This window comes from Aethalodelphis obliquidens, unplaced genomic scaffold (assembly GCF_003676395.1).
Source record: "Aethalodelphis obliquidens isolate GAN/ISIS:26980383/991018 unplaced genomic scaffold, ASM367639v1 scaffold3, whole genome shotgun sequence".
NCBI lineage: Eukaryota > Metazoa > Chordata > Mammalia > Artiodactyla > Delphinidae > Aethalodelphis > Aethalodelphis obliquidens.
In genome coordinates, this window is record NW_020837947.1 from 32,301,624 (window position 1) to 32,315,613 (window position 13,990).

Below are 13,990 nucleotides of genomic sequence, written 5' to 3' on the forward strand. Positions count from 1 at the left end.
ATTTATAGATGCAGCTGACACATATAAGTGGCATAAGTAAATTCGCTTAGTTTTAGATGTGGCTAGAATCTTGTTGGCTAAGCTTGCTGTATCATAGACTCTTAGAGTTAGACTAGAATTTTGAAATCATCTAAGCTTTATTTAAATTCCTTCTTTGATATCCTAGCCACATGGCCATTTGGCCTCTAGTGAGTATAGATGCTGCTTTTCCGTCAGCTTGAGCTGTTTCGGTGTTCTTTATTTTACTGATTTACAATCTGCTCTACACTACCTTTTACTCACTTATTGTAGATCTGCCTTCTGGAAGATCAGAACAAGTCTGTTTTATTTTTTGCATGATAGCCTTTCAAATGGTTGAGGATAGTTGTCTTGTTACTAGCCAAGCAACTTTTTCTAGAAGGAAAGATTCACATAAATCCATCGTTGTTGGTGATTTGCAGACCTGTCCCAGTACTGGTCATCTTGTCTTTCAAAGTATCATCCTCCAGATCGGCAGCAGTGCCACAGTTTAGCCAGCTAAGCTCAGGGTACAGATTCGGACAGTGGAAGATGGTATTAGCATTCTTAGCCTCCACATTTACTTCTTGTATTTGGTTCATAATTTCACTCAAGTCTCTTTCTAGCCACATTTCCCACAGTCTCCACTACTGTATTTCATATTCTGGAAGAAGCATGTAAAACTTCACTTTTTTTTCCCCTTAAATTTCATGTTTTCTTTTTTTTTTTTTTTTTTTTCGCTAATCTATTAAATTAGACACTAGGTTTCTGATGCCCAACTCTGGCATCTATTATATTAGCATTCTTTCTATGCCTTGTGCCAGCTATAAGTTTGTAAGTCAGTCTTTGGTGTATAAATTGATACAAATGCCAAGAAAGTAAGAGCCACAGTTAGTACCTTGGGACCCACTGCTAGTAGTGACCTGTTTTTCAACAGAAGACTTCTTTTTTTTATATATATAAATTTATTTATTTTTGACTGTGTTGGGTCTTTGTTGCTGTGTGCGGGCTTTCTCTGGTTGTGGGAGTGGGGACTGTTCTTCGTTGCGGTGCGTGGGCTTCTCACTGCGGTGGCTTCTCTTGTTGCGGAGCACGGGCTCTAGGTGCGCGGGCTTCAGTAGTTGTGGCTCGCGGGCTCTAGAGCGCAGGCTCAGTAGTTGTGGCGCACGGTCTTTGTTACTCCGCGGCATGTGGGATCTTCCCAGACCAGGGCTCGAACCCCGGTCCCCTGCATTGGCAGGCAGATTCTTAACCACTATGCCACCAGGGACGCTCTCAACAGAAGACTTCTTAATAATGCTAAATGACTTAGCATCAAGTTGTTTAATACTGAAATCTATCAATACATAAATAGGCTTTTCTCCTTTGCTATACCATTTGTTGAAAAAAAGCAACCGATAATACTTGAAAAAGAAAAGTTAGAGATTTTCCTTAATTTAACACTGATTTGTAAAAGAAAATTATAACCAACTCATTCTTTTATTTGGGTTCTCTTTCATTTTACTCTCATTCTTTCTCACTTTACCAATCCAGTTGAGCTTTTTGTGGTAATAGTGTCTCCCAACCTTTCTGTCTCAATGTTTCAAGATGGCAGCAGCATACCAGCGGCCTGCTGAGTAAGGAGAAAACATTCTGCAGAAAGCAGCACTCGAGCCTGTTGCATAGCCATGTGTCCTCAGCTATTTCATAATTCTCCAAGGCTAAAATGGATTCATAGTGTTGTGATTATCAAGAAGAATTGGGACTGTTTCTATACACCCATGCCTTCTTTTTGACTTGAAATTGTTTGAATTTTACCTCTACTTTTTAATGGAACAAGTGACTCTATACTGTAATCTTGTTTACTTCCCTTATCATGGCAATATCAGCTTTTTTCTGGCCATTTGGTTTGATACACGTATACCGAGTTCTGCCTTAACAGCATTAATAATCACGGCTGACTTTTTATGTCAGTAAACAGTTTTTGTTGTCTGGCATGCAGAATGCCTGGCACTGCCTTATGTTTCTTGAAGCCAAGGTTATTAATACTTTATTTCTGCCCTCATGGAGTTTAGATAGTAGAGAGGGATAGATGGGCACACCAGTCAGGGCTCCATCATGTGATATGGACTATAATAGAGCTCTGCAAAGTTCTTCCCATGTGACATTCTCACATGTGGTTATGAGGCACCCAGGGCAGCTGTGGTTTAGTTTACAGATGAGAAAACAGAGTCAGCTTGAGGCTAAGTGACCCGGCCAAAGTGACATGGCCATCAAGGTGCAGAAATGGGGTAAGGACACAGGTCTTTTGTGTCTCAAGTCCTTGATCTTTCAATTTCCTCTATAAACATGGAGCTTGGAGTGAATCTATTCTAGTTATCATTCAGTTTTTCTGTTAATCATCAACAGATCTTCCTTTTTTTTTTGGCCGCGCCACCTGGCATATGGGATCTTAGTTCCCTGATCAGGGATTGAACCCGTGCTCCTGCAGTGGGAGCACAGAGTCTTAACCACTGGACTGCCAGGGAAGACCCGAATCGTCAATAGATCGTATACAACATTTGCTTTACTGTTTACTTCGTTTCAGTGTTTTGAATGGATTCAGTTGTTTAATTGGTTTCCTATAATAAGCTATTTTGGTCTTTTTGCTGAAAATAGTGTGCTTTAAAAAAAAAATTTGTGAAAAACATGACTTTGATGGGCTGACCTGGGGGGTTAAAAAAATTAATTTGAAATTGATTAGTTCCTGATGTCCAGATGCTCTTTACTTCTTTTCTACACTCCCTGTCAGCTACAGCGAGCAGAGAAAACAAGCCTTTCCGTCAGTTAGGGTTGGACTCGGGTAGTGCTGAATTTAAGCCAAGAAACAGGGCTTTAATGGCCATCCCCAGCATCGACTTCCTTCTGTAACTCGATGGAAGTAAGTTATCTTTTCATGGCTTGCTCATCTCTGGAAAGGGAACAGTATTATCTTCCCCTGGTTAATCTGCAGGGAAGTTATAGAGGTTAATCACATGTGAAGTCATTTAAAACTTTTAATTGAGTGTATATGAAATGGATCTAAAATTTGATATCTTTATGCCTGGAGTTTATGGCAGTTGTCCAAGTTTCAGATGATGATTCTTAGCACTGCGGTTTGGTTGTGATATAAGAGTTTCAGTAAGGGTTTTTAAACAGCTTAAAAAAATGTAAACGTTCTCATATTTTGTGATTTAAATACCATTCTTCTCTATTGTCTTAGAGGGAGAACTGGAAGAAGAGTGGCTTAAGGAGGCCGGTTTGTCCAATCTCTTTGGAGAGGCTGCTGGAGATAACCAAGAAAGCATGGTGTTTTTATCAACACTGACCCGGACGCAGGCGGCAGCTGTTCAGAAACGAGTAGAGACTGTCTCCCAGACCTTGAGGAAAAAAAACAAACAGTACCAGGTTCCTGACGTCAGAGACATATTTGCTCAACAGAGAGGGTCAAAAGAAAGGGAGGTAGGTTTTCCTTTTTGATAAAGCAAAGGAATAATTGCTTAGAATCAATTGAACCCATCCAGTTTAATTCAGATCATTAAAAACTTAATGGGCATGTATATGCAAGGCGCTAAAGCTCCGTGCTCTCCATGATCAGGAGGGACTTGACCCCTGTCCTTCTAGAAGTTATACTGATGGGGCAGAAAATGAAACAAGTTACATTTCTCTGTGACAGTCCCTGTGTTAGGTGTCCTTGGAGCGTTAGGAATGGCCCCAACCTCCTAGGCAATGTGACGGCTAATTGTTACTTACAGAAAAGTCAGAGGTAGAGGATTCTTCCTTCTACGTTAACTCTTTTAGGAAAATTTGCTTTTTTTCTAGACTCATGTGGGGATGAATGGAAGTGGAACATGAAGGAGCTAGTTGTAGCTGAATTATAAAACAGGAACCCTGAACATGAAATAACTTCCCCTTTGCATCTAGCACGTAGCACGGTGCCTAGCACATAGAAGATTTGAGTAGATATTTGCTAAGATGACGAATTTATTAGTGGAAGCTGTTGGAGTCTGGTAGAGACTCTGGGGCTGATGGCTGTCAGGGGAGGCCTGGTACAAGTAGGAGATCTGTACGGCGTAGAACAGTGCGGCTCAGTACAGCCAGTTGGTAGGCTGCTAGTGGCTTGTCCAGGAGGACCTCAAGAGCTTGCACAAAATGTAAATTAATATCATCTGCTCCTTCAACAAGAAAGTCTTGCTACAAAGAGGAAAAAAAGGTCAGCTGAACTTAATGATGTTCTTAGGGTCAAAGTTGATCTATACTCTGGACTGTTCTCTGATGAAGTTGGAATAGCTCTGGTCTAGAAGACCCAGTTGGATGATTGGAGTGAGAACAAACAGAACGGATGTTGAACGATGATTGCAGTGATAATAATAGCAGTTGTATTTGCTGCTGCCGCTACTGAACACCTACTGTTACAACTACTTTCCATGCGATATCCCATTTCATCCTTAGAGCTGTCCTGTGAGTGAGGTATCATCGTTTCCGTTCTACAGGCTCATAGACTTTAAGTCACTTGCTCAGTGGTCCTGTAGATAGTAAACCCAGATTTGTCAGACTCTAAATAAGTGCTTCTAACCACTGTGCATCCTGCTGCATTTGGGTTTACATATGTGATTCTGATATTAGTCGCCTCAGTAAATACATGAGATGTATTTACACTATAAATAAAGGGTAACAAAAATCTTTAAAGGATGAGGGACTAAATGGACTTATATTTAAGGTATCTTTCTGTCATATAGAGGTTTTTTGCTTTTTGTAGACATTTCATTCTTCCAAGAAATCCTTTGTAGCTGCAGCTTCCTGCTCTATTTGCATGGTCAACTGTAGATCAAATCCAGTCCATTTTATAGGAGTTTTGGGGTGGCTGGATTGCTCTAGGTAGGTCTCTGGCCGCTGTGAGGCAGTTACGTGCTTGCATACCACCCAGTCGTTATTTGGGACATCCACTGGAGTTGAAGGACTGGACTTGGTTTCTAGCTGTAGAAAAATGAATAGTAAGGAAATATAGTATTATGACATTTCCTTCCCAATTAAAGAGCTCTCCCTGAGGGAGTTAAGAGGAAACAAAAGGGGGGGGGGGCGCAGAGAGCTGAGCCTAAGCAAACCATGTACTGTGGGATTCCTGCCAGTCTCTAAGAGGATGTTGCTACTCAATGCTTCAAGCAACATTTTCCAGCAAATTCTTGGTAATGTCTAAACCACATGGTTTGAGTTCAAGGTAACTGGTGAGTTGTATCATCTGATGGAGTCAATAAGAGAGAAATGGCACAAGTAAATTAAAATAGTGTTAACTTGCTTACACTTTATGCCTTTAATCGAAACACTGCCACCCATTAGAAATATGTCCCCCATCCCTCAAGCAGACATGGGCCAGCTATCTTTACTTGCAGTTCTTCTATTCTCAAATAAGTACAGTGGGCCCTCCATATCCCTGGGTTCTGCACCTGTGGATACGGAGGGCCGACTATACTGTGCCATTTTTTATAAGGGACCTGAGCATCCTCCAATGTTGATCCGCAAGGGCAGGGGTGGGGGGTGTCCTGGAACCAGTCTCTCACAGATACTGAGAGATGACTGTCCATATTCAGCTCTTCCGTTTCAAATGCTTCCTCTTGAAGCCCTTGCTGACACTGGGAAATATAATACAGAAATGAATACCATCTGCACTGTTATCTTCAATTGCTTAGGAAAACAATTCCAACCACATGCTCCAAAATACGTGTTCCTGTGTAAGATTAGAATTACTCACTGTGTGCCCTGTGCCGTGGAGTGCTGGCCTTCTGCAGGCTCGTGGGCGGAGGATGGTATTGCCCTGCCTGAGGGGGACTGACGTAGTGCCACGACTCTCGTACCACTTCTGTGATTGGTAGTCGCTCTACACTGACCTGGGTACCTCTAACCTCTAAGTAGAGCACCTCTGCGTACCTGCCCCGGTGCTTTTCTAGACTCTTCTTGGACTGCAGGTGGAGAGGGGAGTTCTCCTCTGCTAACACCTGAGTTGAAGTATGTGGGGAGGGGACTACAAAGGCTATCTTCTTTTGTATAGAGAGGAAAATCCAATGGAATGAGTATTTTAAAGACAGTTCATTCAAATAGACCTCTGTGTATGATTGACCTAGACTCCCCTTCCTGATTCCTGAATTCCTCCTGAAGCCTTACTTGGAAAGGAGGGAGTACAGCCTGGACACACTTACTGGTGAGAGGAGCCAGCCATGTTTTCCTGTGTCCATAAGCCCTTGGAGGGCTGCATTCTTCAGGTGTCACTTCCCCAACCCCTCGAAAAAGGAGTTCCTTTGAATATCTAAGCTCTTATCACCTGCTTGGTAATTTAGTTTTAGTTGATCTCACATTTATTACTAGCTTTTTAAAAAAATATGAAGAATTCTATTTTATTACCTACATGTCAACTTATAATTTTATTTTATAACAGCGTTATTGAGAGAGAATTCACCAAGTCGCCCACTTAAAGTTTACAATCCAGAGGTTTTTTGTGTAGTCACAGATTCACAACCATCCTCACCATCCATTTGAGCACCTTTTCATCATCTCCAAAAGGAAACCCATACCCATTAGCCGTCATTCCTCATATTCCTCTCCTTACCCACTAGGCAACCACTAATTTACTTTCTGTCTCTGTGACTTTCCTATTCGGAAGATTTCGTAGAAATGAAATCACACAATATGTGGTCCTTGTGACTGATTTCTTTCACTTAGTATAATGTTTTCAAGGTTCATCCATGTTGTAGCATGTACCCGTACTTTGTTTCCTTTTATTGCAGAATAATATTTCATTGTGTGGGTGGCTCACATTTTGTTTATCTACTCATCTGTTAATGGATATTGTTAACTTTTGGATATGTTTTCTTTTCCCTTCAATGTATAGCGGCGTTCTTGATGGCAGGGACACTCTTGATGTTGCCCTTATCCCCCACAGGGCTTAGTAGTGTGTCTTACAAGTTGTGGGTGATCACATGTTTATTGGATGATTGCTTGTTGATTATACCTGTAGTCCTTTTTTTCTGTGATTGATATAATTCTGAGTGCATTTCTTGTACTGTGAAGGTTAGTAATAGAGTTATTTCACAGTACCGTTTCTCTGGTTGTGAGGTGGAGATGACTAAATGGCCCATGTTCTATCTTTAGCCTCCAGATGGTGCAGAATCACAATCAGTCAGAACAGACGAAAACAAATACCAAGGAAAAGATGGTAAGTTGGACCCGTTCTCTTGTATTTTCTCATTTATTAGTATAACAAACAGATAAGACCTTTTAAAACATTCATCTTCAATTCTGGTAAGCAAATTCTATTCAAATACTCATATAAAGTATCCAAATAGATGATTACATAAGACTGAGCATATAGTTGGCCTTTGATTTTTTTTTAAATACTTGTCTATGTCTAACATCTTGTCTGTTCTAACATCTCTGTACATAGTCAGTTTTCCCAAATGCTTACCATGTGCCAGGTACTATGCAGAGATATTTACCTAATTTAATAAACTCAGGAGCTCTATGTAGTAAATATTGTTCTTAACCCATTCTACAAATGAGAGAAGTGAGGTTTACAGATGTAAAGTTACTTTCCCAAGGCCACACAGCTAGTAAGGGGAGCCAGTGAATTTGGAACCTCATTTTCAGATCTGAAGTTCTTAGCTCATAAATGGATTGCTTTTCAGAAAGTTTAGAAAACCTTTTTTTTTTAAGTTAAGATTTTTTTTGGGGGGGGGTCATTGATTACAACTCTCCTTTTCATTCCTTTTTCTGTATCTGTTATTTCAGAAATGGATTAGAAATTCAAGGCATGGATGAAAATAAATAGTAAGACTTTATTAGTACTTACCAAGAAAGGATTTAAAGCTATTTCATGGATTTACAAAAAGGAAAAATTTCTAAATTAAGGTCACAGATTTAATCCTCAGTGTGCTGTTACTTAAAAACTATAGCAGAGGTTGTTGGTGGCTGCCTGAGTCCCGCTTGGGACTTTTCTTTTGTTTATGTCCTTAAGACCTGGCACCTGGAGTGTTCATGGCATTACTTGGGTTGTGTTTGGATTGGAAGTAGTGGAGGAAGAGTATCAGGTAGACTGTGGAGGCCTGGGAAGTGTTCCCAACCTTCCTATAAAAATCAAAGGTTAGTCCAAAATTACTGTGTACGGGACATTTTGGAGTCTTGGAGCATCTAGTATCTTTATCCTTCCTTTCATACTTTTCTCAGAACTTCTCTCCTGCACCCCTGCCTTAAAATATATACACACACACGTATGTGCATATATAAGTGTGTGCATGCGTGTGTATAGACACATACGTGTCTATATATTTATGTCTATAAAAGCACTTGATTTTTACTGTTCTGTGGAGATTTCTTTAGTTACATGTTTTATATCAGAATGAAATTACTGGGTGTTTCCCTAAGTCTGTGTGCCAGTAGGCACTGAAGTGGCAAGCAGGCTGGAATAGCCAGTGCAGGCGGGCTAGAGAGCTGGGTCGTTAAGAGAGACAGATGAACCTTTTGTGCCAATATCAGTATGCTTTGGGCTTTGGGGAAGAGCGACTGGCAATTGCTAAATGAATACTGAGGAAAACATTGTCCTTTCTTGGTGTTTTCCTCCTTTGCCAGAGATGGTGATGTAGGCTATATAAACAGAAGTTCTGGAAGACAAGTTCATTATAGCAGTCCCTTCCAGCCTAGCTTGCAGCAGCCGAGTGGAATGTGACAAACTTGCTGCCTGATTTACATCTGCTTTTGCTGGAATGCTGTGAAGTGGGCATAGAGCCTCCAGTCAGAATAATAAGAGAATGTGTATAATGCCATCCAAGTCACTGAGTATTTACTACTGCACCTGTTCTGGGCAATGCCATGCTCTTTTGCTAGCCAGTGAATTAACCAGTGTTATGCAAACATTGAAAGGTTCTGAATGAAATGCATGGAAAATATTGTCTGGAGTTCAAAAGTGGAGCTCTTTCCATTTGAAATCTGTAAGTGTGAGCTACGTAGTCTATTTAAATGTTTTCCACACACTTAGGCTTTTATGCATGTTCAATCAAAGTTACTTACTCTAAATGAAAAATAAAATTTTAATGTTGCAAGCATTGTTGCATTTCAAATTAATTAATCTACTGCTAAGTATCAATCTTAACTTTTCATCAAATTATACAACTCTGTGTATATGAAAGTCCAATGTTTAATACATACATATAGAAATACTAATAATGCCGAAATAACTTTTAAAACTTTTGTGTTATGTTTTCTTTTCCGAGTTCCAAGGAGGAGGGGAAATTATTTTTTAAAATAAAGATATGGATTATTTTGGACAATTGAAAAACTTTGAGTTTTGTAAAATATTTGTAACTCAGTGCTATTATCCACTTAAAAACCAAAGGAGAATAGATTAAATAAATTATATTATTTACACTTTTGGGCTTTAAGAGCCAAAAGGTTTATCTCAGCATTCTCTGTTAACGTTTCTCTTTGAGAGTAGATAATTGATTCATAGATACTTTTATTAATCAGTTAACTATTTCTTTTAGCAGTGCTCCTTTATCACCCCTGAAACTGTTTTTCCTGCTATCTGCCTTAACTGGAGTTACCATTTGATCCTTAAGCCTTTTCTATATTGTGTTTTTTATTTTTGCCAATTTTTGGAGGAACTTCATATGTATAAAATGTATTCTAACTTAATTATAATTCTTCTCCTCAGTTTTGAATTCAGCACAGAACATTTGTGTGTGTGGGGAGGTGGTGTTTATTGTAGCTCTGACATGGGGCTGTTAAGGAGAAAAGGGAGTCGTTTTAACATTCTTGACCATAAACACTCAGCTTTTAGAAAGGTAGCTTCTAATTTAAGAAAATGGCTAATCAGTTTTTTCCTCTTAGAATGGTTTCCTAGGAAACCAACATACGTATTCACAGTAAAACATAAAGCAGTGTAAACCAGTGGGAATGTAAAACTCACATTGTGCTTTGACATTTAAGTTAATACTTTAAAAATTAATCGGAGAGAGGTTTAGTTATCCTAATTAAAAAAAAAATTGTCACAGGCTGTTGGAAAAGCATAATGTGGCATAGATGGCAGCAGATAAATACAATCAAAGAGCTTTAAATTTTCTCTTATTTTTGGAATTCACATAGGTCCATTTTACTTACTTTCTTAACTGTGAGATGTCACCAGGGCCAGCTATGTAATTTGCAAGGCCCAGTGAAAACTGAAAATGTAGGGCTTCTTGTTCAAATTGCAAGACAGCAACAGTAGAACGTTAAACCCAGCTTGGGGCCCCGCTGAGCACTACCTAAGTCCTACAACCACGAAGCCCGCACTGCTTACTGAATGAGAGTGAAAAAGGCTAGATTTAGATTTATCCGTATTTTCTTTTGAGTAAAACAATTTTTCTGTGTGTTTTTGATTTAAGTGACTATAAGTATAGAAAATATATAGAAGATAATACAAATACATTTTCTGAAGGCATCAGACTTTTAATAATATACGTATATATGACATATTTATTAAATTTTAAAATTAACTTTACCCTCCATCACCTTGCTGTGTTAGTATATAAGCATTTGAATGTACTATGTAAGCTTACTGATGTAGTCCAGAGCTGCCCACCATGAATTAAAGGTCTGCAATGAGAAAATAACAGTAATCCTGTCACTGATTCCAGGTTTTTATCTAGTGTGAGTTGTGTTAAAAACCAAAAACTTATCAAATAGCCAAATTTAGAAGTATTTTCTTCCAAGCTTAAAGCTGACGTTTTCAGCAAATAAGTTTTCAGGTGTTAATTTTTTTCCCGGAGGATTAACAACAAACAAACCAAGAAAATAATGTTAAATTTATTATAAACTGTTGATGTAAATACATGGAACTTATTTCATTAGATTTATAGTTGTAAGAGAGCTGTTATAATCTTTGTAATAATCTGGTGCAAAACCTGTTGGTTCTGGTACCAGGTACCTCCAGACCTGACTCCCACAGTGCACATTGTTGGTGCTAACTTTTGTTTTGGAATTTTTACTATGATAGATAGGTAACATTCCAGAAAGGACATGCAGGGCATGGAAGAAATCTTTTTCAGGAATCTGTTCCACTGTAAGGAAATTAAATGGTATATCATAGTTTTAAGAGAGAGTAACGCTAACCTCCTTCTCTCCTTTTTTTGCTTTTACTCTCCCAGTATAAAATAAAGCAATGATTAAGTCTACTAAATTTTTGTGAGGTTTTTCATTCAGAGCTTGAGATCACCCGTCAATGTTTTGGAACTGGACTCAGTCTAAGAATTGTGACCTTAGAGAAAGATTCCACAATTCAACTCTGGCTTTCTAGTCACCACCTTCTCTCCTCTACACCCCCATTCACCATTGGTAGAATTCCTTGAGTATACTTTTTACTATTAAAATAACCGTTAATTATTGCTTATAGTAAATAGTACTTTTCCCAAAGGTTTATATGGTTGATGTATTAGAAGTTAAAAAATGAAGTAGCCAAAGCACTTGAATCTTTTGTCTTTTTCCCAGATCAGGCATCTAGCCTAGTTGTTGGCAGAAAGGAGCTGACTCCATTGGTGCCTGAAGAGGCACCTGCCTCTGAAACAGACATCAACCTGGAGGTATCATTTGCAGAGCAAGCTGTCAATCAGAAAGAGAGCTCCAGAGAGAAAATCCAGAGGAGCAAAGGGGACGATGCCCTGTTACCTGTACGTAATACACTATTCAGATGTCATTATCAGAGTATATTTTTCATCAGCTTTTTATTTGGAAAATTTTAGGTCCTTAGAAAAGTTGAAAGAATAGTATAGCATACACTCCCAGCCTTCCTGTAGATCCATTTAACATTGTACAACCTTTACTTTCTTTTTACATCTATCTATCTATCTATGTATAGGTTATACTATAGACATATACTCACTTTTTTTTTTTTTTAGCCTAACAAGAGCATACAAAACAAAACACAGTTATAATGCTTAAGAAATTGAACATTAAAACAATAATTATATTTTAATATATGATCATATTAAAATGTTCCCAATTGTCACAATATTGTCCTTAATATCAATAGCTTCTCCCTTACTCCCACCTGGGATTCAAATGAGGGTCACGTGTTGCATTTAATGTCATATTTTTTTGGTTTCTTAAATCTAGATCAGATCCCTTGATTTTTCTTTAATATTTTGAAGAGTGCAAATCAAATTTCTGATTTTGTCTGTTCTTGGTGACTGAATTCACATTAAACATTTTTGGTCACAGTACTGCCTAGATGATGTTTATGCCTCTCATTGCATCATCAGAAGAGGGCATGACATCAGATGGTCCCTTTACTGGAAATGGAATTTTGACCACTTGGTTAAGGAGACGTTCACCAGTTCTCCCCATCATAAAGATACCTTTTCCTATGTACAATTAATACTAATTTGCGATCCTTGAGACCGAGGGAATATCCTACCGCCCAGTGGCTTCACCATGCATTTGTAATCCTTGCCTGAAACAATAATTAGACTAGTGTTTGAGAAACGGTGATTTTTCTCATTCTATTATTTCTTCTATATTGATTGGCTGGCAATCTTCCATAATAGTGCTTTTCCTCCCTTTTTTTGTTTTTGAATATCACTATTCAAAAACTTCCTTTTTTTATTCAGTATTTTATAACTTCATTATTGTTTTTCTTTGATGTTTAAATTTACCCAGATTTGACAAAAGGGAGCCCTTCAAGCTGGTTCCTATGCCATTTAACATGTCCTCATTCTCTTACTCCTTTGCTTTCTAGTACAAGATGTTCCAGGCTCACCTTGTACTTTTCTCCTCTCAGATTAGAAGGAATCTGTTTCTTCAAGGAGTCCTTGTTTTTTCAGTAGCAGATTGTGTTTAGAAACCAACCTCTGTGTACTGAGTGTTCTCATTGCTACCGAATGTCTTGTATTTTTAAAAAAATACATTTACTGGTATAGATGAACTGGTTTGCAGGGCAGAAATTGAGACACAGATGTAGAGAACAAACGTATGGACACAAGGGAGGAAAGCGGCGGGGGTGGTGGTGGTGGTGGTGTGATGAATTGGGAGATTGGGATTGACATGTATACACTGATGTGTATTAAATGGATGACTAATAAGAAAAAAAATACATTTACTTATTTTGTAGGATTTCACCACACAAAAGTTAAAAAGCATAGTATAATGAACTCCCCAATACTCACCACCTAGCCTCAACATTCATTTTCCCATGACTAGTCCTGTCCTATACATACCCCCAACCAGTTCCCTACTCTGTGTTATTTTGAAACACATCTCTGAATTATATTTTGCCATCTATAAATATTTCAGTATGTGTTTCAAAAAGATAAAAGAGGGTTTTTTAAAAAACACATATCCAGGGCTTCCCTGGTGGCGCAGTGGTTAAGAATCTGCCTGCAAATGCAGGGGACACGGGTTCAAGCCCTGGTCTGGGAAGATCCCACATGCCGCGGAGCAGCTAAGCCTGTGCGCCACAACTACTGAGCCTGTGCTCTAGAGCCTGCTAGCCACAGCTACTGAGCCCGTGTGCCACAACTATTGAAGCCAGCATGCCTAGAGCCCGTGCTCCTCAACAAGAGAAGCCACCGCAATGAGAAGCCCGTGCCCCGCAATGAAGAGTAGCCCCCGCTCGCCGCAACTAGAGAGAGCCCACGCAGCAACAAAGAAAGACCCAACGCAGCCAAAAATAAAAAAATAAATGAAAAAAAAAAACCCAAAATACATATCCATATTACTATTATTGTACCTTAAAAATTGCTAATAATTCTTAATTTCAAAGATCTAATCAGTGTTCAAATTTCAAATTGAATCACAAATTTCATGATTTTTTTTTTTTTAGTTTGTTTGAATCAGGATCCAGATAAGGTTCATACATTGCAGTTGGTTGATAATGCCTTTCAAGACTCGTAATCCCTTCCTCGCTCCCTCCCTCCGTCTCTGTGTGTCTCTCTCTTTCTCTGCCTCCTTCCCTCTCTCCCTTATTTCATTACTCTCCCTC

At 38.9% G+C, this 13,990-nt stretch overlaps 1 protein-coding gene across 3 annotated transcripts in view; it reads left to right on the top strand.

The window, feature by feature from the left end:
• The window catches only part of ARHGAP18 (Rho GTPase activating protein 18), a 132,465-nt gene that overhangs the window by 74,302 nt on the left and 44,173 nt on the right, over window positions 1-13,990 (top strand). For all 3 annotated transcript variants that reach the window (XM_027086757.1, XM_027086751.1, XM_027086742.1), the window contains exons 3-5: window positions 3,218-3,456; window positions 7,138-7,201; window positions 11,503-11,681. In XM_027086757.1, coding sequence (XP_026942558.1) covers window positions 3,218-3,456; window positions 7,138-7,201; window positions 11,503-11,681 — 482 coding nt within the window. The remainder of the gene's footprint in view (window positions 1-3,217; window positions 3,457-7,137; window positions 7,202-11,502; window positions 11,682-13,990) is intronic.